Source organism: Musa acuminata, chromosome BXJ3-9 (assembly GCF_036884655.1).
Source record: "Musa acuminata AAA Group cultivar baxijiao chromosome BXJ3-9, Cavendish_Baxijiao_AAA, whole genome shotgun sequence".
Lineage (NCBI taxonomy): Eukaryota > Viridiplantae > Streptophyta > Magnoliopsida > Zingiberales > Musaceae > Musa > Musa acuminata.
Window position 1 is genome coordinate 7,297,910 of NC_088357.1, and position 23,741 is coordinate 7,321,650.

The 23,741-nt window shown below is 42.9% G+C and overlaps 6 protein-coding genes and 1 non-coding gene across 9 annotated transcripts; 2 read left to right on the forward strand and 5 right to left on the reverse strand.

Annotated features, from left to right (window-relative positions):
• Positions 1-2,093: 2,093 nt before the first annotated feature.
• On the reverse strand, positions 2,094-5,676 carry LOC103997611 (sugar transport protein 8-like). Its single transcript, XM_009418890.3, has 4 exons — positions 3,998-5,676; positions 3,523-3,842; positions 2,817-3,443; positions 2,094-2,726 (listed from the first exon to the last, which is right to left on the reverse strand). The coding sequence occupies exons 1-4, from the start codon at positions 4,131-4,133 to the stop codon at positions 2,280-2,282; spliced, it is 1,530 nt and encodes a 509-aa protein (XP_009417165.2). The 5' UTR covers positions 4,134-5,676; the 3' UTR covers positions 2,094-2,279.
• Positions 5,677-5,819: 143 nt separating this feature from the next.
• On the reverse strand, positions 5,820-8,024 carry LOC103997612 (uncharacterized). 2 transcript variants are annotated; one of them, XM_009418892.3, is made up of 3 exons: positions 7,294-8,024; positions 6,136-6,207; positions 5,820-6,034 (listed from the first exon to the last, which is right to left on the reverse strand). In XM_009418892.3, the coding sequence occupies exons 1-3, from the start codon at positions 7,954-7,956 to the stop codon at positions 6,032-6,034; spliced, it is 738 nt and encodes a 245-aa protein (XP_009417167.2). In that variant the 5' UTR covers positions 7,957-8,024; the 3' UTR covers positions 5,820-6,031. The 2 variants fall into 2 exon arrangements, with proteins under 2 accessions (XP_009417167.2, XP_009417166.2); XM_009418891.3 differs by having other exon boundaries at positions 5,820-6,207.
• An 803-nt stretch (positions 8,025-8,827) lies between these two features.
• On the reverse strand, positions 8,828-12,523 carry LOC135649793 (AP-1 complex subunit sigma-2-like). Its single transcript, XM_065168607.1, has 7 exons — positions 12,369-12,523; positions 11,253-11,339; positions 10,467-10,558; positions 10,251-10,359; positions 10,129-10,164; positions 9,950-10,036; positions 8,828-9,096 (listed from the first exon to the last, which is right to left on the reverse strand). The coding sequence occupies exons 1-7, from the start codon at positions 12,369-12,371 to the stop codon at positions 9,028-9,030; spliced, it is 483 nt and encodes a 160-aa protein (XP_065024679.1). The 5' UTR covers positions 12,372-12,523; the 3' UTR covers positions 8,828-9,027.
• Positions 12,524-13,179: 656 nt separating this feature from the next.
• On the forward strand, positions 13,180-14,364 carry LOC135648894 (probable xyloglucan endotransglucosylase/hydrolase protein 23). Of its 2 annotated transcripts, none has more exons than XM_065166901.1 (3): positions 13,180-13,479; positions 13,561-13,694; positions 13,860-14,364. In XM_065166901.1, the coding sequence occupies exons 1-3, from the start codon at positions 13,216-13,218 to the stop codon at positions 14,245-14,247; spliced, it is 786 nt and encodes a 261-aa protein (XP_065022973.1). In that variant the 5' UTR covers positions 13,180-13,215; the 3' UTR covers positions 14,248-14,364. The 2 variants fall into 2 exon arrangements, with proteins under 2 accessions (XP_065022973.1, XP_065022971.1); XM_065166899.1 differs by having other exon boundaries at positions 13,181-13,479; positions 13,561-13,754.
• Positions 14,365-15,997: 1,633 nt separating this feature from the next.
• Positions 15,998-17,508, reverse strand: LOC135648784 (transcription factor MYB3-like). The gene is made up of 3 exons (XM_065166732.1): positions 17,182-17,508; positions 16,981-17,110; positions 15,998-16,894 (listed from the first exon to the last, which is right to left on the reverse strand). Exons 1-3 carry the CDS (start codon positions 17,309-17,311, stop codon positions 16,171-16,173), a joined length of 984 nt encoding a protein of 327 aa, XP_065022804.1. The 5' UTR covers positions 17,312-17,508; the 3' UTR covers positions 15,998-16,170.
• A 995-nt stretch (positions 17,509-18,503) lies between these two features.
• Positions 18,504-18,575, forward strand: TRNAD-GUC (transfer RNA aspartic acid (anticodon GUC)). Its single transcript has one exon. It is a non-coding gene; the product is annotated as a tRNA-Asp (tRNA).
• Positions 18,576-18,715: 140 nt separating this feature from the next.
• On the reverse strand, positions 18,716-22,803 carry LOC135585910 (pentatricopeptide repeat-containing protein At2g13600-like; the record flags this gene model as incomplete). Its single annotated transcript, XM_065169082.1, has 3 exons — positions 18,716-19,427; positions 20,160-20,293; positions 20,841-22,803. A coding segment is annotated over one exon (1,815 nt), but the record flags the coding sequence as incomplete, so codon positions are not given.
• Between the last annotated feature and the right edge of the window lie 938 nt (positions 22,804-23,741).

A 23,741-nucleotide genomic window follows, 5' to 3' on the forward strand; every position in this document is an offset into this window, starting at 1 on the left:
TTCTTTTCCATTCTGCATAGAACACAATAATATATGTAGTACAAAGGCCAACCCATTATTGTCCTTCCTCCAACCTTCACTGGTGGCGCAGAGAGACATGACATGAAAGTGGCGTATGATGGCATCCCGATCTAACCTTCGTGACCGAGTGCCCACCTCCTACTTAATTAACTCCAGCAACAGCACCGGTGGAATACATGCCACTGCCGAGATATGCCGGAATCATCATAGGACATTGACATGAAAGCGAGTGAGCACACTTGGCAGTCCTGCTGCTTCCCGAGCATCACTCGTGATGGATCTTTGACAAGGAAGTAGATGCTTTTGACCCCAACCACCCTTCTTCGTCTTTAATGTCTTCGCCATGGCCACTGTACGATTGCGTCAGGACCAGCTCCACTGGGTTCCAGAAAGTGGGTGGACGGCATGTGGTGTTCTTTTCTGCGTCAAAAGGGGGAGGATTCTCGCGCGTGAGCACAGAGCACTGCCGCGTCTTCCACCTGGTTTAAGCTGATAGCGTCACGGTTGCATGCAGCAGACGTCATCCCCAGTCCTGTGAGTGTGCCAAGTTTGAAGGGAAGTAGAAGAAGATGATGATGATGAAGTGCAATTCCCATGCATTTATAAGACGAAAGAGTTGTCATCAAACCTTGAATGGAGAGATGGAAGGTGTGGGTATGAAAGGAGGACTGACTTGGTGGATTTAGAACAGCCAAGTCTACCACCAACTTTGTCTTGGAGGAGTCATGTTTGACCTTTGGGACACATTACCAATGTGAAGAGAGCAGAAGAACCTTTGAAAGAATGAGAAGGAAGATGTGGGAATTAAAAGCTAGCCATGTGCATCACACACATCAAGGAGGTGATAGAAAGATAATGAATGGCTCATCAGAGGCCAAATCATAATGTGTAAGAGGAGGTATGTCGTAGCAGAAAATAGGGAATTAAACTAGTCTTGAATAGGGTGGTGACCTGAAATAATAAATTATTATTTTTAATTAGAAGTCTAATATTCTGTTTCTTTATTTGATTAATATTTTATTAATATTAAAACTAAAGTCTGAACCAAGTCAACAATGATTCGGAACTAAAATAAAATTTTGATTATGATTCATGTAATCTAAAATCGAAACCAAACCGACGATTTAGTTTAGCTCCAAATAAATTTAAAAAAAAATTATTAAAAAAAACTATGTCTCTTTCAATAGTTTAGTAAATAATTAATTAGAGAAATATTTTAGAAAAATTAAAATATATAATATATAATTTGATTTGAAAATAGAATTGATTAGGAAACAAAATCGAAACCATCGGTTCGATTTTGGTTCCAAATTCGACAAAACCAAAATTATCTTAGGATTGAAATAGTTGATTCTAAATCGGAGTCAAGACACGATTACGATTCGTATCCGAGTCATATTCATGTGTTAGACCTTATAAATTAGGAAAAGAAAAAGAAAAAGAAAAAATTGCACCTGTTATGATATTTTGGCCTAATCCATTCTTTCTAAAGACAAAATGAACTGTTTACCAACAGGCATAACTTGAGATCTAAGAGATGATTACAATTATCCAAAAGTGATAAATTACAGTAGATTTTGGTTCAAGAGTTCCAATTCTATGTTGACGATTTCAATCATGGAGATCGAAGGTTTCATCGATTGAACCCTCTGCCTATTAGATGAAATCTGATGAAAAGTATCTCTGAATTTGGAATACATCACGACAGATAATATTTTTCCTTGTATGTAGAATTAACCTATCCACAAGATTTGAGTATTCTTTTCTATAATTAAGTCAACACGATAAAAGATTTTGAAAGAAATTTTGGATTAAATACAAGAAAACAAGAATGTAATGTGAGAAAGAAAATCGAAATAAGTTGTGACCGAGAGATTCATCGCCTCTTCCTTTTTTTTTTTTTTTGTTTATGTCTATTATTCATAATTTATATTGAGGATGACAAGAGACAAAGTAGAAAAACGTGAAGTTATTACTGGATTGGATCTTACCATAGTGGTTCTAATATCGAATCTTAGTTAGATAGATGAGGTTTTGAGCTCTGAGGCATCACTGGATTGGGTCGTAAGACATCATCTTGAATTTATCGTTCTTGCGATTCTACAGAATCAATGTTGTCTTGTAAAGCTACCATTGTTTTGGAAAGAAGAAATCAAGAAACAATCTTGAGTGTGTTGGCACACTGAGATCATCGATGGAAAATGTCGCCTACGTGCGTGCGTGAGGAAGAAGGTGAAGTTTGCAACGAGGAAGCAACCCTAAATGATGTCAACCTTGTCTTCCTTGGCTTCCTCCTTGTCCATGTAGCCTTTCCAGTACCAGTGCTGCTTCCACACCATCTCGACCATCTCGTCGATGGGGACGTTCTTCGTCTCGGGCAGCAGGAAGATGGTGAACAGTCCCATGACCACGATCCATGCCGCGAAGAAGAAGAAGATGCCCGCCCGCATGTGGCACAGCATGGAGAGGAAGGCCTGCGCGATGAGGAAGGTGAAGAGCATGTTGGAGCTCACGGCGAAGGCGAAGCCGGCCGTCCTCGTCTCCAAGGGGAAGATCTCGCTGGGTATCAGCCACCCGAGAGGCCCCCATGACCATGCGAAGCTCGACACGTAGAGGCACACCAGCACCACCACCAGCACTGCCACTCCTTGATGGAGCGTGTTGTTTGATTTCAGATTCACTTGCAGGAGGATTCCGATGAGAGCCTGCAGTTCTCAGAGGTTCAAAGCAGTGCCGGCCTACAGAGGAACTCGAATGAAGAGGAGAGAGAGAGGGGATGCGAGAGAGATCCGAACCTGTGAGAGAAGCATCTGAACACAGGCCTCGAGCAGTAACATCCTCCGGCCGACTCGGTCCACCAGGACGATGGAGACGACGGTGGAGAGGGTGTTGACGGTGCCGGTGATGACGGCAGACAGCAACGAGGCGTCGTTCTTAAACCCGATGGTCTGGAAGAGGACGGGCGAGTAGAACATGATGGCGTTGATGCCCGTGAACTGCTGGAACACCTGCATCAGCACGGCGATGACCAGCTGCGGGCGGCTGTGCCGCTTCATCAGCGTCCGGAACGGGCGCTTCACCTGCCGCGCTGTCTCACAGGCCCGCGCGATCTCCTGGTACTCCAGCTCCACGTTCTCTGTTCCTCGGATCTTCTTGAGCATGGCCAAGCCTGCATCCGTCTTCTCGCGCTCGATGAGGCTCGTCGGCGTCTCGGTGATGAGGAAGGAGCCCAAGCACAGGATCGTGGCCGGCACGCCGGCGAGGCCAAGGGACAGCCGCCACCCCCACGGGTGGAGGTTCGAGGCGAAGTAGTTGACGATGTTCGCGACGAGGATTCCGATGGTTACATCGAGCTGGAAGAGGATGTTGAGGGCGCCTCGGATTCGCACCGGCGCGATCTCCGACAGAAACAACGGAACCGCCTGCATTACACCAGTTGGATCTCCTTAAGATTCTGACGGAGACAATGAGTGGATTCCCGGGACGTGGAAACAGAGCTACCTGGTTGGCGAATCCGACGCCCATGCCGAGGAGAATCCTCCCTATGATGAGCATGGCGAGGTCTCGGGCGGCGGCATCGAGCACGACGCCGATCAAGAAGAAGACGGACGCCGCCTGCATCGTGAGCCTCCGGCCGAACTTGGTGCACGACTTGGAGGCGAAGAAGCTCGACACCAGCGCGGCGAGGTAGAGCGACGAGGTGAAGAGCTGCAGGCCTTGGTTGTCGTACTTGCAGTAGTTGTTCTCCTTGGCCCGGTGTTTCTTCACGTACACATCAGGGAAGAACTTCTCCAGGAAGTCATCCATTGATGTAACTCCTCCTGAGAACAACACATTCAAATCCCACGGACCATTAACGAATTGAATTCCTGGAATTCAGGAGAACGAACACCCCAAAATCCTAATACCAAACAAATCTCATCTGACTTCATATGCTGTCACCTAATCTTACAGACCAAAGACGACGATCTATTACCGGAGATGCCGATGTCGTATCCAAACATCAATCCTCCGGTGGCAGCAATAATCCCACAGATGACCACGTAGGACGTGATCTTCCCCTCGAACTGCTTCGGGCCGCCATCCGAACTCGCCAAAACTACAGACGGCATTACTCTACTGCAGATTTGTCACCGGTCTATCCAAGAAAGATCAACAGAAGACGAAGAGATGAAAAGGGGAGAGGACGGATAATAGTGTATAAGCCGGCGGGTAATATATGGAAGCACAAATGTGGATGCAGATTTGATATGGTCGAGAAAGGATGAGACTGCATGCATGAATGCAGCTGCAATTGGTAAGAAGTAAAGGACGGCATTAATTGCTCTTCAACGAAAGATTTATTGTATAACGATCTAAATTCCATTGACTTCCGTTGATATATTGCTGTCTATGAATTCTCACCCACCATATTTGCTTCCCATTTGACGTTATTTTTGTGTTAAGGATATAAGCTATCAAGATGAATCGAGGTTTCGAAGGCAATATATTCTTCACATACGTGCAAAAATCCCAATACAAAGGCACATGATGATGATGATGGATCACTTCATATCCCCTCAAAATTCTCATAGTGGCAAGAGAGATTTCATGCCATATAATTTTAATCATATTTTATATATATATATATATATATATATATATGATTAAAAATAACTTCTAATGTCCCAACCGAAGTCTTACATTTGTTATGATAGATTATTACATGTAAAGAGTTTCCTCGAAAGTTAAAAAGAAGCATTACAGATAAGTAGAAACAATATTTGTGTAATATTTTAATTAAAAGTTCGAAAAACATTTTTTGTGGATTACTAATAGGTTCATTAATTGTCTCCCTTTATACTTTCTTGCTTCCATAATTAGATAATCTTTCCTACCCCCACCATGCTTTATCCTGCACTTATTTTTTACTTCCTTTCTAGTATTAAGAATCAGACTTGCTGCTTTTACTTCTGATACGATCTTTTATCTTTGTCTTGCATTAATTTTAGGAAGATTAAAATCATCAGGTACTTTAAATGCTAATTTGATTTAAATTTCCCAACCACGTGATATTGATTCAATGCTTCAATCTCCAAACTTTCAATCAAATAACCTATTTATACAGTTTCTTCTTGCCAATTTTTTTTTTTTCCTTTTGAAGAAAACTCGGATATGAGAAATCTTTCTTATCAACTTAAAGATAGAATTTTTTTTGTCAATGTCATTCCATCTAAAGGCTTAAATCTACGATTTCTATTGTGCTATAATTTTAAATGTTTCCATCCAAACTAGCTAATCCCAACCAATTTAATTTTTTATTTTTCCATCCAAACCCATCCTAAATTTGATCTGCCTGCGCTGCTGCCATCCTCATTATGAAAGTGAAGCAGACTACTAGATGATTTATAGCCTGGTATCCTCTGAAGTACAGAATCAATCAATGCAACATCAAAGCAAGTAAATGCCAACGAAATAATGCACAAACATAAATACCATTATTTCACAATTTCATGTTCGGCTCAACGAGGAAAACTACACAAACTACACAATTGGCATGAGCACTCTAAGTGACGACAGGCAAAAGATTAAAGAAAAAAACATTACTTATAATTCATCCTAAAAGTCCTGAAACTTTAAATAATATTTCTGTAAGTTCCAGCAAATTGCTTCAGATATAGTAAAGATTCATTCACAACCAGAAAAGAAGAGCAGATATAGGATCAGTTCTCTCAGGTCTTATTTGGCTGAGCTAGGATCGGTTTTATCTCAGTTTATCTGGAATCAAGATATATATTGTTCAAAGTAGCACGGCAATATCACAGTCAGCACCAAGGCAGGTTAACTAAGCCATCACTTAAAACACATTGTTCAGATTTCGAGTTCACGGATTACAATTTTCTAGACTACAATTCATATCTTATAAACAAGTTTTGTTTTGACTTCGCATACTATGTAAAACACATGCAGAAATAGGAAACAAATACTTTGTGAACCATCCACCTGAATCCTCTGCTGCAAATACCAGTAGTCACTGAACAAGGATCGCATGGAGGCATTTGGCATCAGAAGTCTATGGTAGGTGAAGTCCTAAAAGCAATAAGGTTACTTGGTGATACTTGTCAAATAACTTACCTCAGGGTAGCAGTCTTGATTAATGACTTCCCGGGTTTCTGGATTAACAGAGACCGAACAAGAAATTTTTCCCTGCAGATTTGCACAGAATAGCAGGTAATTGATGTATAGATTAGAGAGAAAAGGAACATACTGAAGACACAGAGGTTATCTTTGTTGCTTCCTACAGAAGAGAAAAAATTTCTCACAGATTGTAATTCACAGCTACAGGGCATTAACAGGGGTTGTTTTTCATGTACACATACATGATTAGACTAACTGAGAACACATTTAAGAGAAAAGTTTATGTCCACAGTTCTCCATCTAAAGATCGATAACTTCTGGCATGAATATTTTTTTTCTCCCATCATGAACAAGTAGTCAAGTACATACTTGCACATGCTCTGTAGTGAATTAAATCAAAAGATATGGAGGAACTTGGATTCGCTCATGCCTTTCTCTTTTTTAACTCTCTTCTTCACTTTCTTCACATTTGTACAACAATATAGCTTCAATAAGTACAGATGTTATGTACACTCCTTCAATAAATCAAAGGTAATAAAATAAAAATACAAATAGTGTATGTTGTTGTTGTTTGCTTTATCGGAAGAGAGAAAAATCGTACTGATCAAGATGTTGTTATACCGATAACTAGTAGTAAAGTTATCACTAATCAATAAGGTCGATATGCCAAACATTAGAAATTAAATGGTACATATTTTGTTGAGTCGATAAAGCATACTCATGTTATTAAGTGGGACATGGCAATGAGATGTTCTCCCGTCTAATAAGTCTCAAAAAATCAAAGAACATGAAGAATGGTTTTCAAACTAGTAAGAATTTGATCTATCGAAACACATCTTTATTAGTTTTCTTCAAGAAAATCTAGCCTTTGGAATAAAAAATACTAAGCAGATGCTCTACACACCCGTATTCCAAAATTTTTGCTTCTGTTGTCCTGTGTGTGTTTGTCTTAAACCAAGTAATTAGAACAAGGACAACTCTTTATTTACCAAGATCACTAGATCAAGCAACCAATAAGTAAAGTTCTAATTGGGTTAATCTTTTTTCCCTTTAATTCAACAACAAGAATCGGATTAATTGGATCTTATTGGCATAGTAAATTCATCAATCACAAGTAGTTGATGGGAATGAAGAAGAAGCCTCTGAAGATTTTACCTGAACGGGGAGGTCCACGAAGAAGAGACGCATCCTGCCGTCGACCTCAGTGACCGTGTCCAAAGGCAACGATCTCCTTGCAAGATCCTCGATCAGATAGATGGCATCACTCCACACCCGGATCCCGTCGATCTTGAGCTTGGCGTGAACGTGCGAGACCCCCCGCGCCTTAATGTGGCCACCGTTGGCCGTGACGGAGCCAAGTGGCCTCCCGCGGTACCCGATCGAGACCACGATGGAGCGGTGGTCGAGGGAGAAGAAGTCCGGGTTGCGGACCCTGAGATCGACCCTCAGGGAGATGCCGATGGCTGCGAGAGGCGGCGGGGTGACGCGGATGTCTTCGAGGTGGAAGCGGGTGACGGTGACCACGGGGTCGGAGGGCCAGAGAAAGAAGGCGGAGGAGAGGAGGACGAGGAAGAAGGCAGCCGAGAGGAGGGTGGAGGAAGAAGAGATGAGGGAACCGCAGCAGGAGAAGCATCCGCAGCGCTGGCGCCGGCGGCGGGGGTAAACGGGGAGGAGGACGTACGCTGGAGGATCAGGGAAGTAGGGATCTTGGAAGGCCGCGGCGGCGACCGGTACGCCGTAGCATGGCGGCGCTGACTGCGGAGGAGTCGGCTGGGGGAGAAGCGGCGCCGCCGGTCCTCCGGTTTCTTCCACGCCCATCTCGTGGGAGTTTCTTCGATCTCGCCTCCTCCAACCAATTAAAATTTGTTCGTATTCTGTTATATTTTTCTTTACGGAAACCGTTGTATTCTTATAGGACAAATTCTCAAACAAACAAACAAACAAAAAAAAACAAAATTTTCGATTTCTTTTTTTTTTGCCTGAAAGCGGCGCTTTTGATTTATTACTTCAGTTTATTTCTTGAAATCTTTGCCCCGTCAAGTGTCATTGCCATTGTGCCTTTGTCCACAGCCTCAACCCTCAGGCTTCATCATGTCCCGACCCCCGTCACCTCTTTCTCTCGTCCGTTATCTGCGTCGAGCTCTCAAAGGTTAAACGCCAGGACAGGTTGACACGGCGCCAAGTGGATATTTATGCTTGGAAAGTTTGCTTGATAGAGGTTGAGACGGTCCCACCAGAATGAAGCTAAATGGACGCTTCAACTTGAGCTTTTTTAACGGGTCGGATTGAAATGACCCAATCGGACCTTCGAAGAACTCTCTTCGAACCGATAGGTTGAATGGGTACGATTACCATCAATGCTTTTAATTAGCATCGAAAATTCTACGTCGTAACGTAAAAGGGAAAGCATTGAGCTCAACATTTACGTGGCTTCATAAATCATAGAATTATTCTTTTTGCGTATTATAGTCAATCAAATCTATATATTTAACATAAGAAAATCACAAAATAAACAAATAAGTAAACATAAACGAAATAAAATAGAACAGTATGTTTAAATGCCTTCTATGGTAGTGCAGTTTGTAGCCCAGACTATTAACACCCAATATTTAAATGTGTTTTTCTATCTAAATGCGCCTCTCTAAATGAAATGTTCATTAATCTCAGATAATTCCCATCTTACCGGATATTATAAAAAGACTGGAAAGGGAATAACATATAATTGCAAAAAATGGTGTCATTACAACTGAGCTAAGACAGCAATAATTATCAATATAGCAACATAGAATATTCAAATAAATTGAGGGATGTTGATATCTTCCATGTTCTTAAAACAAACGCATCAAAACAGTAGACACACCCCCAACATTTCTGACATGGCAGCTGCAATCATATGGCTTGCGAAATCATATTGCTTATTGAACCAGCTTCTTCCTTGGCAGTTTCCACCAGCGAGTCCTGCAAACATAACTTGAATTGCTCAGGAACAATATCATTTCAGTGATGCCAGTTGGAGTGAAAAAAATATCTATGTATTAGTGACTTTGGCCAAATTGGTGCTAGTTTTCTGCAAATGGCTTCATCAGGGCTTTCGAGCACCACCATCTTGTTCGAGATAGTGACAAAAGAAATTTCAGGACTATAGATCTTCTGGTGTCCATGCTGACAGGTAGTGTGACCTTGACCCAAGTACCAAAAATGTTGTACAAGGATTCAATGTTCACATTCAAGAACTTATTGGGAGTAATATATCAAAATGCAATAGAACAACACAAGTGAAAAGCTTGTTCCGTGAAATTGATGTCATACGAAGCAAAATTCAGAACATATCATTTCATCAGACGCTATCAGGAGTATTCACAAAACAAACAAACAAAAAAGACCCAAGAACATAAAAACAGATCCACAGATGACATCTCTGCTGTAATCTCAACTGCGAAAAACATCATGCCAGCAATTGGAGATCTCACATGTAGCTCATGATGTGGTCCAAGTATTTTGTTTGTTCAGCACAATTAAGAACATTAACTGTAAGGTTATCCTCTTAGTGTGCACAAAAGAGTCAAAGCAACAAGGACAATTGAAGATAGCAGTTGCAAGATAAAGCATTGATAATTTCATATTGATTAATGCTCCATATGCTTTATGTTTGTTTTATTTGCTTTTCTTTTGATACTTGCACAACCATGTGAAATGTTGGTTGATTTATATCTGATACAATAAAATGCAGATGTATGGCGGGTAAGGTTATTTGCTCAGAAGCCAATACAAATAGGTAAGACAAAAATAACCGAATTTAAAATACAGTTACCTGTGCAGCTATAAGCCGTGCAACAGCTTTTTTGCTCGATTCCTGAAGTTCACCAGCTATCAAGATCTCATCCAGAATATAGTATGCCTGCAAATTTCTTTGGTCAGATTAAAGACAGCGAAAATCTTTCAGTAAACGTGAGTATAGAGTTCAGAGTCTGTAAAGACACAAAACATTACCTTGTGGAAATTGAAGATCAAATCAAGCTCACAAACCTGGAGGGAGAAATGGATGAGCCACAGCTATGTAAAAGTGCTAATATTATAACAGAATAGTAAAGAACAAAATGATAGTGACTCACACTGCCAAAGTAACGGTCTAATATCTCAACAAAATGATGAATAATCTCAAGAATTTCCAATTCATTGTCATCAGGATCAATGCACATGCAGAAGTATAGGCTGGCATATCTGCATAAAAAGATATGGAAGACTCGTAGGAATAAGAAATCTATCTATTGTCAAAGAAAACCAACATCATTGAAGGTGACATGTCAGAAATAATTCCAGCTGACTACCTTCTGTACACAACTTTGTAACCCTTCCACTCAACAAAATTGCAAAGTTTTGGGCCTCGTGAAAGAATGAGACCACTAAGCTCCCGGATGACCTTTTAGGAAATAAAAAACTGTATTAAGTATGCACAATGATACAAAAAATAGCATAAACCAGCACTGGCATCTTTTTAGCTTTTTCTATTAAATTTGGCAACAAATACGATGTATGTCCCAAAATATCCACAAACATCAAGATTTATGATTTTCAGAGTGTGAAAAATCACTGCATGGTAATATCATTGGCCACATTGCAGGTGATAAGCAGCAAAAAGCAACACTAATGACTAAACACTATAAGCTATGAAGATCAATGTATTTTAAGATAAAAGGATGGTTATATGCTGATTCTGTAAGAAATATGAAGGTTGAGCTATCTTAGTTAGTTTTACCAAATTGGTTTTGCACTGGCTCTAGAACATGAGAAGTAACTCTGATTTATCATAGAATTACTTTTGCATACTCTGTTCAAACTAGCAAAAATTAAGTGCTCACCAACTTCGGAAAATATTTAAAAGAATAACAAGTCTCGACATGTGATCTCACATCTTCCTTGTGCAAGATGATCTTATATAGCTAATAAATTTAAATCCCAAGAAATATGACACTTCAAGTCATCCATTTCTATATTGAACACATAAGCAGACAAGAAACGAGATATCGAAAGAGGTAAAAGCAAAGATGTGCTGGTCAATAAATAACAATATTTCATAAGAAAGAAAACAGTAAGCTTTCCATAGATAACATTACCGTGGATCTTTCCTTCTGCTGATATGGAGAATACCATTTTGTCAATCTAACTTTCCCTTGTCGACTAATAAGAATTACAAAATGGATCTGAAAAGATAAAATAAATTGTAAGTGCTTGTCTGATACAAAAGTCTCTGAGAAAGTATTATGTGATAAAAGACGTATATCACATGGAAGAATCAGATAAACAAAGGAACAGATTAAGTCTAATATGCTTGACTAGAAAAAAAATAAAATATTACATAAACCCAAGAATCCAAAATGCAGAGAACTCGGTTACTTTTTGTTATCTAGGTGGGCATATTACCCACCAAAATAAAATTATGGCCCCATGCTAGATGATCCATGCAAACCATTTTATAATGAAAGCCTCTAGTGAATCTATTATATTATGTGCAATATCAAACTGATCTAAAGTTCTCTATTACATCAGGCATGAGATTCATAAAGTACTTACCTTAATTAGATTAATCATGTTCAAATTGAATCAAGAAACCAACCAAGATACTTATATTATCTACGATGTAACATGTTGAAAAAGGATATGCAAGAATGTCCTCAATAAGTCTTGTGCTAGAAGAACTTCCAAATTTCCAATTTATGGTACCAGTGAGCAAGGATTGTAATGCCGGTGCCTTCACCAGAATTCCAACAACTATACGGAATCAAACTGGGAAACGAGGTTCAGATTCATTCAAGCCCTAATTCTTATAACCAATTACGAATTTATGATCACGGACAACACAATGATTACAAATACTTTTATTCGACATAAAACAAATTTAAATGCTGCTTCGTCTAAATACAATTCTTGCAAACGACCAGAACAAAGGTGTATTGCGGGCCAAGGCTCAGATAACACGCAATGTTTGGGAAAAGGATCTCAAATCCGCAGTTTCCGAGACTGTTCAAGAAAACCCATTGGAACCAAGAGAGATCTGGGAAAGGAAAAGACCTAGAAATCAAACCATTCGACAATGAGAAGAAGGGACCGGTAGAAATCGTCGCTAGAGAACGGGACATCCGGAAAAAGCAAAAGAAGAAGAAATCGGATAACGAGAAACCGAAAATGAATGCAAAATTGACGAGCTGGGAGGGATTCGAGAAGCAACGAACCATTTTTGATCTGGAATTGCGCTCCCCTCTCTTTCCTTGCGCTCTTCCTGCGAGGAGATCGGAACCCTCGAATGAGATCTCGATTCCAGCAAGAAATTTTTTTGTTGGGTCGAGCTTTTAACGGCTGCTATTACACGACTTCGTAGCGGCCGAAACGTTTTGTGTCCTTTATGCACCACCATGACTTCCCGTTACATCAAATTTTATACAGACATAATTACATGTATATATATATATATATATATATTAAACATACATATCTGCGTCGTTACGTGACAGTGATTTGGATTACGGACAAAAGATTGACAGCCCAGCAGTAGCTGTCAGCTTCTCATGCACGCATGCGTCCAATCTTGACACCTGACGTCGTACCTGCCACCTCGGATAAGGCCTCCATCGCATGCATCTTAATCGTTGGTTTAGACTTTGGTCTCTGGCTCTGCACATCACATTATCCCCCACAGTAAAGAAGAAGAAGAAGAAGAAGAAGAAACAGTTCATTCATCATTCAGCATCTGCGATGCGCACTCCGATTCCAAAATGTGAACAGTCCTATCGCTGTTGTTTTTGCAGACTCCTACCTAAACCTATGAACCATTCGTGCTTATCACGTATATGCGTGCAAAGTGTTCCAAGCTCAATCATCCAAACTACATCACCAATAATGGAAGCTCGGCCACCAAAAGATAGAAGCAGGTCAACCACGCAATTACTTTCTCTCAGCCCGTGCATATCTTCTTGGAATCCAGCTGCATGCCTCACCCTTTCCCATACGCTCCACACACATATATATATATAACAGCCTTCTTCCCTTTGCTTTGCTCCAAACCAATTAGCTCTCCAAGACATGGCGAAGCTGTCCCTGATTCGTGCCTCGTTCATGGCCGCCATGGTGGTCGCCTCTGCCTCGGCCAACTTCCTGTCGGACGTCGACATAACCTGGGGTGACGGCAGGGGGAAGATGCTGGACAACGGCGAGCTCCTCCAGCTCACCCTCGACCGCGCCTCCGGCTCCGGCTTCCAGTCCAAGCAAGCCTACTTGTTCGGGAGGTTCGACATGAAGATGAAGCTGGTGCCTGGGAACTCCGCCGGCACCGTCACCACCTACTACGTAATGCAGCACACGAGCAGGGTCGGCTTTGCTGCTTGTTTGGTGGAACTGATTGCGTTGGGTTGCTTGTCTTCTCTGCAGTTGTCGTCGCAAGGCCCGGCGCACGACGAGATCGACTTCGAGTTCCTGGGGAACACCAGCGGCGAGCCGTACGTCCTCCACACCAACGTGTTCGCGCAGGGGAAAGGCGACAGGGAGCAGCAGTTCTACCTCTGGTTCGATCCCACGTTGGCTTTCCACACCTACTCCGTCCTGTGGAATCCTCGGCGGATAGTGTTGAGTGCCGCGCGCCATCACCAAAGCTCGATACGTACATGCACGCGTACGTCGACGTTGCTTGCTGCTGCGTGCCTGACGCTTCTCTCCGCATGTTGTCACAGGTTCTACGTGGACGGGACGCCCGTTAGGGTGTTCAGGAACAGCGAAGGCGCGGGGGTGGCGTACCCGAAGAGCCAGGCCATGCGCGTGTACGCCAGCCTATGGGACGCCGACGACTGGGCCACCAGGGGCGGGCTGGTGAAGACGGACTGGAGCCAGGCGCCGTTCGTGGCGTCCTACCGGGGCTTCGTCGCCGACGCCTGCGTGGCTGCCAGCGGCCGGCCGTCATGCTCGGCTTCCAAGGCTGGCTGGTGGGACCAGGGCCTGGACTCCGGCGGGGCCCGGAAGCTGAAGTGGGTGAGGGACAACTACATGGTCTACGACTACTGCCGCGACGCCAAGGGCTTCCCCGGGGGCTTCCCTCCCGAGTGCTCGCAGCCCCTCGACTGATGGCTGCTGGATCAACTTGTAGCTTGCAATCTGCCGCCCATGTAAATGCATCGATTATTAGATATTTAGTTCCGTTTTGTATGTAAAAGATGGAATAAAATGTTGATTAGTGGCTTACGTTGCTCTGCTCGGGTTCATTGGTTCAAGTAATCAGCATGGAATTGTCTGTGTAAGGTAGGGAGATGTGGTGAAGATGAACATGACATGTGAGGAACAGCTTATAGATGCAGTTTGAGAAGAAGAAATTGCAGTACCGATGCTGTGATTCTCTTACAGCAAAACAGAGGATATGAACTCAGCACCTAATGGAATCCACAGGAACAGAGACGCAGCTAATCTGCAGCTGTAGGACAAGCGGAAGAGCAAATGGAAGCTACAGAGACGCTTGCCAAGACTCATCTATTCCCAGCAGAAGATTTCCAAGTGTTCAAAGTCTCCACCGCAAGAGAGGTCATCCAGCGGAGGGATGCTATCCAGAGAAGGGAAGTCGTCCCGAGAACCAGTGACGCGGCCGAGATCCTTAACATTGTCATCCAGGCTTCGCTTATGTCCTCTACTTCTTCGGCATTGAAGGGCCTCGGAAGCTCCACCATCTCCTCGCTTTGCGGCCCCTCCGGCACCGATCCACCGCCAGACTCCGAAGCGTCGTTGTCAATTTTCGCAACCGGAAGCCTCTGAAGCTTCTCCAAATCCTCCGCCCTGCGCTGCAGCTCCTCCAGATCGGGCTTCCGCTGCAGCTGGCCAGGGAGAAAGTGGCACAGAACGACGTCGACGGAGGGGTGGCCGAAGGCGAAGGGGCGACCAACGGGGGACGGGGCGATTACAGTGATCTCTGATCCGGGAGTGGTACAGACTTGCCGTAGAGGCCCTTTCGACGCTTGCTGTAGGTGACGTCGCGGCTGTAGCGGTCCTCGATCTTCTTTATGGGAATCCTCTCCTTGTGCGCTTCTTCTGAACCTCCTCCACCGCAGCCTGCACCGAAGCAGCCTTCTTCGCCATGGATATCCGTGAGAAGGCGAGAGAAGAAAAGAATTCGTGCTAGAGAGAGAGAGAGAAGATCGGAGAAGGAAAGCTGAGGTCACGCCAACGTGTCTCTGACGCGGTGGAGCGAAGACGGTACGCCGATCCTGCGTATCGGCGGAGGTAACATTCTCGCAAATCAGCACTTCCACGTGTTCCCTGCCGCGGGACCCACAGATTTCGACGGTGGTCAATCTATCTAAATGTAGCACAACCCTCGCCAATATGTTATCAAGGATAGTAATATTAATATTAATATGAATATTATTATTAGTATTATTACTATTATTATTATTATAATAAATTTTCGTTAAATCACGATATAAAAAAGAATTAAATCGTGGAATTAACTAGCCAATGGACAACATTTTTTTGCCTTGTCTTAATCTGTGGATCGTAGTCAACATTTTCTTTTGATGATTAGATGATATACAAATGTATGATTAGTAGCTCACTTTACTATGACTATCATATAGTTTTATGCTCTAACCTATTATTATTATTATTATTATTATTATTATTATTATTATTTATAAAATTAATGTACTAACCAGTTGGATGTCTCAAACATACTTCCTTGGCATAACTCAATCTCTTGAGTTCATTTCCCTAACTTTCTTGTCCTTTCTTTACTTTATTTTGTTTCTTTGAGTAAATTCTTGATTATTATCATTAAGATATATCATTAGCATAAATATGAGGCATTGGCACATTTACTACTAGAAGGAGACAGACTCAAATTAATATACACCAATGTCAGGTAAAACAAGAGAAGTTTTCACTGCACCTTCTCAGATCATCTCTCTCACAGTTGCTCAGTACTTCCGGTGCACAGTGCCTGAGCTAAGCTGCTTTGCAGCTAAAACACAAGGGAAAAGGGAACCATAAAGGAAGGAATCAAACCTAACAATCCCATTGCAGGTGCTCCATTGAGCTCCCGCTGCAAAACTCTCCACAAGGCAACAATGCGCTCTCCATCATCTCAAGATCGAGCGTGGCACTGCCGTAGGAGGTCTCCATCACCATCCCCTTCTCGCTCGCCTCATCGACGCCCATTCTGCACATCGTGGGTTGCGCCTGCACTAGATCTTCAGCTTGCTGCAGCGCTTCCAGTGGTTCCACGGTGCTGTCATCCCACATGCAATCATCGATGAAACCAGGTTCATGGAACGAAGAGGAGGACATGTTGGTGTGGTCTAAGGAAGAGGAGGAAGAAGAGCCGTTCATAAAGTCGAGCGAAGCATGCGAGCCGTGGTCCTTGAAGCTCATCAAGACATGGTCGTCTTGGTACTGGAAGTTGGGCACAGGTGCTGTCTCATGCAAGGGAACGGCAGAAGCATGTGGTGGTGTTTCCAGGGGCGGATTCAGTTCCATGTGGCTCTTCATTCTGTCATGGCTTCTAATGGGGGGGCTGATGGTGAAGGGCGTGGTGGGCGATCGAGTATAGTGGAGCTGATGAAGCTCGTCTGGGTTGATGCTGCCGTTGGTAGGACGAGAAGAGGGGAATAGGTTATGTGTCGTCGGATCCAAGCCTTGCGATATCAGTTTCTTCTTTATGCATGAGTTCCAGATGTTCTTGACCTCGTTGTCTGTCCTCCCAGGGAGATGCTTTGCTATCTGAGCCCACCTGAACAGAGGGAGAGAAGGAACACTTTAACCTGCTTGATCTCCTAAGGCGTGTAGTTTGTTCAAAGGGATTAGGGTTCACTGCACCTGTTGCCTAGGATCCTGTGCACATCTATGATGATTCTTTCTTCTTCTTCCGAGAAGGTTCCCCTTTTTAGGTCAGGCCTCAAGTAGTTGATCCACCTTAGCCTGCAACTCTTTCCACACCTTTGTAACCCTAAAAACTCCAACCAGAAACTTCAGATAAATAGATCCGAGCAAGAGAGAGAGAGAGAGAGAGAGAGAGACCTGCTTCTTTGGGGACAGTGCTCCAGCAGCTATGGCCATGGGAGGTGATGTACTTGACCAGCTTCTCATCTTCCTCAGGAGACCACAGGCCTCTCTTCACCTTCTGCTTGCTGCAGCAGTGGTGACCCATATCCAGGATTCTGCTAACCTTGTCCAACACTCCCTCACCAATTTATACAGGTCTGATCCCCGTCATGCATCACCCACTCAGGTGACAACCTGCACGCCATGTTTCAGTGCTAAGCTTCAGATGATACAAGGTCATGGAGCATCTCCAAAACCAGAAGTAGCTTGACTGACACTCATGGGAGGGCCCAGCACTCTTGACGCTTTCTTGTGTCGCATTTAGGTCCTTCTCTTTGTCATTGCCCTCGGACCTGACACATGACATTATAATATCGATTCAACGAGGATACAGAGAAAATTGTTCGAGAAGCAGAAGAAATCTCCAGTCATAGTAACGAGGGCTCAATAAATCTAATCCGGAAGCACCTGTCGGCATGGTCAGAGAGAAGGAAGAGCAGGAGTTACGTCGCTGATCAAATAAGAATCAGTCAAGGTAGATAGAAATTGTTAGCACGCCATAGAAATCGAAGAATAGTCTTGCTATGAATAGGCGATGACTGCTAAATGGCATTGCTTTCATCAGTAAAATAGAATCCTTAGTACTCGAGTATTGTTTGCAGAAACAGTACATACCCTCGTCACACATGCATGCGTAGGCATACTGATATGAGGGAAAGTAATAAGCAATCTTTAAAGGAAATTAGAGAAAGAAGATTTGGTGCTTTCTTATGGAACAATTCAATGATTAGGTGGGCGAGCGAGGTGACATGCATCACCTGCAGCAATTCTTGCACCGAGGTCGACCTCCCAAAAGCCAGTGGCCAATGGTTGTTCGTTTGAGTGGGATCTCCTCCATCTGTTCTTCCTTTCTTAAGTTTTTTTTTTCTCTGTTTGATCTTCCCTCTTTTCTACACTCAAACGTTGCTTGTGCTCCTCTGTTTCTTGGTGTCAACGTTGTAGTGTATGTCGGATTTCATCTCTCTCTCTATCTGCTCAGTACTGCTTCACTGTTCAACTGGGATAGGACACAAGAAATTGACTCGCATGGGAAGTCAGCTGAGTGGGGATCTAAAGAACTTCTCTTTCGTTTCTTGATGAGATAGCTGTGTTCTTTGTACCACACAACTAGCAGGCGATATCCTCCAAGCCAAACACGGTGGCGTTTCTTGCTTGCATCAGTTGTCTGCTCGCTTCATATCTTCTCAGCTCGCTTCACTCTAGTTAAATAGAGATGTTGTGCAAGACGACCCAACCAAGTCGTTGTAGTATAGTGGTGAGTATTCCCGCCTGTCACGCGGGTGACCCGGGTTCGATCCCCGGCAACGGCGTGATGGTTTTTGTGTTTTGCTTCTTCAGCAATTGAGTTGAGCCACAGGTCGAACACCTTGTCGGCGTCCCTTGTTGTTCCTGCTCATAAATGCAACGTCAGGTTTATATTAGATCTCATTCCATAGAATGGAAGATCAGAGGCACAAGGAAAGCAACTGTAATGTATAACCTTTGGTCTTTTACCTAAGACTACAATAAATCCTCTCAGACACAGTACCGAAGTCTCATTGTTGTTGTCCATCCCTTTTAATAGGCTTATAGATCAGCACAGCTACATCTAAAGAAAGAGGTGTAAATCCAATGCATATTTATCGGACAGCCTTGGCCAGTTGATGATTGCACAACTAATTCAGCCATGTCTTCTTGTCTGAATTGCCCCAGTTCTAAGAAACTGTTCAATAGAACAGTGTTTGTGTGTAGCTTCTCTTTTGATCAATCAGAGGATTCTGTAATAGAAGTTCTTAGCAATGTCTCTGTCTTGATTGTACACAGAAAATCTCTCTCTCTGCCCCTTAGCAAAGTCTCTGTCCTTCCATCTATCTGCTTTTCCAGTCAGCCAGAAATAGAACCCTAAGGGGATGAATTGTGGGATTATGGCCTGCCACTGACTTCTTCACCATGAATGCTTATTTCTTGTTGCCACAAAGTCATGGCCTTTCCTTATTCCTGTCGATGTTTCCTTAAGGTATCTATCACAATTCATCAGGCTGCTGCCACAGTATCTCAGCCACACCCTGCTCCTAATTCAACCACTGATGGCACAGCACCCATTGGAATGCATGAACTCTGCCCGTGGCTCACGTCGGGATCGACATCGGCTCCATCATCTCAAATGCATGAATGTTCCTGCGCTGGATTAGAGAAACATGCATGTTATCAAAAAATGAAAAGAAGCTTGGTTAATGTTTGTTCTCTAGTTCCCTATTTTAAGATGGACGTTGATTTCATACTTTTATCCACCATGCTTGAGATATATACTATTTACTTAAGATTTGAATCCAATGATAGAGATCGGACACATGTTAAACGAATCAGTCATAGAACACAGCAAATTATGAATAGGATATGATACGGATTTCACATGCACCCTTGAAACCCAAAAAAAAAGTAAATCTCTATGGATATAATAGGAAGTGCATGGATCAACACTGGATCCGGTGAGATGAAATCGGGTGTCTGCAAAAGATAAGAAGCATATAGTTAGCTTCACACATTAGACTATGGTATATGACTGAAAACTCTGTTTCATGTGTTTGCATTAATTGTCATGTCTAATAAGTGAAGTTTTAGTTCATATTATCATTTGTTCACTTTTTGAGGGTGTAGGCCACATTGAAACCTGAGCAGCTCTAATGAAATTCTTCAAGGTGAAGAACCTATAAACTTGGTTTGTATTTATCCATGTATGACATTTACAAAATGTAAAAGAAGGTTGTTTCTGTTCGCGAGGTGTCATGCTGTTTTATGTATGTTAATGCTTCTCCAGAGTGCTGCACACTATGGAAGTCATGACACAATGGAGATTGTATCATAAGTTCTAACTGATAGTTAGATCTAGGGGAAAAGGAAATAGAGTGACGTACTCCAGTTTCTAAATTAAATGCCTTCGTCAATTCTTCAAAATAAACAGCCCCATTTGCCTGTCAGTTTTTCCTTTCCTCTTTCACTGATAGCCTTGATTGCAGCTCCCCAGTTGCATTGTGTTTCTGCAACCGACCTGCACAAAGATGATATCAGACGATATATCAATCAAGTAATAGAAGGTACATTAGTGGTCCGCTATATACTTTGTTCAGTCATGCAATTAACATAAAGATTTTGGTATGCAAAGTTTACGACCTCATAGTACCACTCTCGACGGTGAACAATGCAGCAAAGCATAATCTGTTGGAGTTCAACAAGCAGTTTCATGAAATATTGAGCAAAAACTGAATACAAGATTGCAAGCAAATGTTGGTGCCATCCAGACATGTGAACCGGATCTAGTTGCCCATCCAGAGTTCCCAATTTTGTACTAAGGCAAAAGATTGAAAGAGTATGACAAATGCGATGGTTACTGTTTTATATAATAAAGTATAATAACTTGAGATATGACATATTGAACCACATAAACTGAAAAAGTTCCATGCATTTTATGTTTTAATGGATTTTTTATTGATATCCAGTTGAAATGATTCATAAAGTAAAATGAATAGAACACCAAAAGATATGAAAGGGGTGTAATCAGATACCTACCAAATAAAAAGAGGAGTGTGATTAGATACCTATAGCGCAAGAAGTAACACAGAGGAACATGTTCCGAACCAAACATTTTCAAGATTATGTTTTTATGTCCCAGTGCCAATAGGATCATTTGGTATCTCATACTGCAAAAACATTCTCCCTTCCCCATGCCATTGATACTGGATTGATTCAACATATTGCGGCTGAGTCCTTCTTACTCTCCAACCAACTATAACCTTTCCTCTTTGGCACGCCAATTTCTACCATCTCCTGCTGCAGCTTGACAGAACCATCTCTTCTATCCATCTCAGCATATAGGTTAGATAACAGTGCTTGAAAACCACTTCCCCGTTGCTCAAGATGGCGTAGATGCTGCATTGCAAGTTCTGCCACATCAAGATTCTGGTGAATTCTGCAAGCACCAAGTAGGGCACCCCAAATATTTTCAGTAGGCTCTACTGGAAGTTTCTTGATAAATTTGTTAGCTTCATCTATGTTTCCAGATCGAGCTACAAGATCTACCAGGCACCCATAATTTTCTTCTGTAGGTATGATTCCATACTCTCGAGTCATCACTTCAAAGTATCTAAGGCCTTCCTCCACCAGACCAGAATGACTACATGCAGAGACAAGTGCTACAAAAGTGATATTGTCTGGCTTCACATTTGCATCTCTCACCATATTTTCAAAAACTTTGATTGCACTGCGTCCATCACCTTGCATTCCATAGCCATCGATCAGCGTAGTCCAGGAGATCGTGTTCTTCTCTGTCATCATGTCAAACTGTTTCCTTGCGAGAGCAATGTTTCCGCACTTGCTATAAAAGTGCAAAAGCCCATTTCCTACAACAATCTCTTTTTCCAATCCATGTTTTATGGCATAACAATGGAGTTCTTCCCCATGAAGTATCAACACCAATCTACTGCAGATAGGAAGAACAATAGCCATGGTCACAGAGTTCAACTGTGATCCTGCATTAGATGACCGGCACATGTACTGGAATGTCTTCAAGGCACCATCCAGACTACCATTTGCCACATATCCTGTGATCAACGCGTTCCATATTGCCGTCGGCCAAAAACCCAAATAACTTCCAACCATATGAAACACATTCTGAGCACAGGACAGGGATCCCCACTTGGAATACATGCCGATCAATGCAGTTGACACAAACACGTCTGGCTTCCTTGAGCTCCTTCTGACAACAGCAGCATGCAATTCCCGTCCGTAGGAGAGAAACGGTATGTGGGAGCATGCAGAGATCAAGGTGGTTAACGTTACATTGTTCGGCTCCGTGCCACCCTGAATCATTTCCCTCAAGACGTCTATAGCCACCAAAACATCACCTTTACGCACATAGTTTGCGATAAGCGAAGACCAAGCCACCACGGTTCTCTCAGCCATGCAGTCAAATGCAAGCCTAGCAAGTCCAATGCAGCCGCACCTGCCATACATGTCGACCAAAGCTCCACCGACGAAGGCATCGGCTTCAGTGTACCTGCTGATCTTCACCGCAAAACCATGGACCTGCGCTCCGAAGCTAAGTTCACCAGACTGCGTGCAGGCAGAGAGAACGCCGGCAACAACATTACAACTAGTCAAAGTGCACGCCGCCTCTCTCCTCATTTTCCTGAACATTAGCAAGGAATCGCGAGCGCGGCCGCTCTGGGAGTACCCGGCGATCATGGCGGACCAGGTGACGTCGTTAGGCCACGGCATACGGTCGAAGAGCTGCTGAGCCGCGCGGCAGTTGCCGGCGCGGAACCAGGCGGATATAGCCATGTTCCAGGAGACGGGGTCTCGGTCGGGCATTTGGTCGAGCAGCCGATGGGCGCATCGGACAGCGCCGTGCCTCGAGTACATGGCCGCTAGCGCGGCAACGAAGGATGGGCGGGAGGCGAGGCCGCGGACGGCGTCGCTGGCATAGACCGATGGACCCACGCGGATGTCGGGGTAAGAGTTGAGGAGAGTCTGAGGGGCGGGCGATTTGCGCCGTGGGGGCGAACAAAGAGGAGAAGTGACGAAATTAAAATATCAATTGAATATTATTAATATATATATATATCAAACTTTTTAAAGAACATTATTAACGTATCAAATGAAATTAAAAAATGGGAAAATGACATATAATAAAATTTTCCTTAGTCAACACATTTGTGCGACAAAAACTTGCAATTGAAATCATACATGAATCAAGGAGAGAGATTCACAAAAAATATACATGTGATGGATTAGTCTCACATGACTAAACAATTGACTCAAGACTTTTTGAGTTGTGGTGTACAATATTCATACATGATGCCCAAATTCACACTTAGGCTTGAATAGTAATAACATAAAAATTCAAGAAAATAATAAACTTGGGTGATCAAGAAGAATTGCATGGTAGCATCATGCAGGTGCCTTTTTTGAGCTGCTTTTGTAGGATCTAGATCACTGATTCTTGCAATCAATCAAAAAAAATCATTAAACAATTGGATCATCTACATCAATGACCAACTTTTTGCAATAAAAAAACAGTAAGAGTTGAACACTTCTAGTTAATAAGACTGCACTCAACATTCATCTAGAAGGTTTCCTCCATGTTGTGTGGTGCAATCAGAACTAGCAGAGTCCCCCTGCACAACACCTAAAAAGGCAATTAGAAAGGTTAGAAAACTATATATTATGCAACAGATTTACCAATTTACTGTATAAATCCCTGGTTGGATCATCAGTGGTGAAAACCCTATGGAACAGTTGAGCCTCTGACCACTGCTCTGAGCCAAACAACTACCAGATGACATAACACAAGCCACATTTGTGGGTACAAGTTTGGATAACTAGAGGTATTTCATGGTTTCTTGGAATTCTGGTGCTGCAATTCCACATGGGTAGAAGCCACAGAATCATTTGAGATGCCTAAGCAGCAATTCCACAGAACTCAGGTGCTGCAATCCCCC

What these genes read in the sequence shown, in the direction of transcription:
- LOC135648894 (XM_065166899.1), top strand. Translation starts at nt 13,216, where the DNA reads ATGGCGAAGCTGTCCCTGATTCGTGCCTCGTTCATGGCCGCCATGGTG. An exon ending in GCACCGTCACCACCTACTAC is followed by an intron (nt 13,480 to 13,560) that starts GTAATGCAGCAC and finishes TCTTCTCTGCAG; the next exon opens with TTGTCGTCGCAAGGCCCGGC. An exon ending in TGGAATCCTCGGCGGATAGT is followed by an intron (nt 13,755 to 13,859) that starts GTTGAGTGCCGC and finishes ATGTTGTCACAG; the next exon opens with GTTCTACGTGGACGGGACGC.
- LOC103997611 (XM_009418890.3), bottom strand. Translation starts at nt 4,133, where the DNA reads ATGCCGTCTGTAGTTTTGGCGAGTTCGGATGGCGGCCCGAAGCAGTTC. An exon ending in GCGTCGGATTCGCCAACCAG is followed by an intron (nt 3,444 to 3,522) that starts GTAGCTCTGTTT and finishes GGTGTAATGCAG; the next exon opens with GCGGTTCCGTTGTTTCTGTC. An exon ending in TTCAGATGCTTCTCTCACAG is followed by an intron (nt 2,727 to 2,816) that starts GTTCGGATCTCT and finishes TGAGAACTGCAG; the next exon opens with GCTCTCATCGGAATCCTCCT.
- LOC135648784 (XM_065166732.1), bottom strand. Translation starts at nt 17,311, where the DNA reads ATGGGTCACCACTGCTGCAGCAAGCAGAAGGTGAAGAGAGGCCTGTGG. An exon ending in CACTGTCCCCAAAGAAGCAG is followed by an intron (nt 17,111 to 17,181) that starts GTCTCTCTCTCT and finishes TGGAGTTTTTAG; the next exon opens with GGTTACAAAGGTGTGGAAAG. An exon ending in CACAGGATCCTAGGCAACAG is followed by an intron (nt 16,895 to 16,980) that starts GTGCAGTGAACC and finishes CCCTCTGTTCAG; the next exon opens with GTGGGCTCAGATAGCAAAGC.
- LOC135649793 (XM_065168607.1), bottom strand. An exon ending in TACAAAGTTGTGTACAGAAG is followed by an intron (nt 10,360 to 10,466) that starts GTAGTCAGCTGG and finishes CTTTTTATGCAG; the next exon opens with ATATGCCAGCCTATACTTCT. An exon ending in TAGACCGTTACTTTGGCAGT is followed by an intron (nt 10,165 to 10,250) that starts GTGAGTCACTAT and finishes TTCTCCCTCCAG; the next exon opens with GTTTGTGAGCTTGATTTGAT.
- LOC103997612 (XM_009418891.3), bottom strand. Translation starts at nt 7,956, where the DNA reads ATGGGCGTGGAAGAAACCGGAGGACCGGCGGCGCCGCTTCTCCCCCAG. An exon ending in TCGTGGACCTCCCCGTTCAG is followed by an intron (nt 6,208 to 7,293) that starts GTAAAATCTTCA and finishes GCAAATCTGCAG; the next exon opens with GGAAAAATTTCTTGTTCGGT.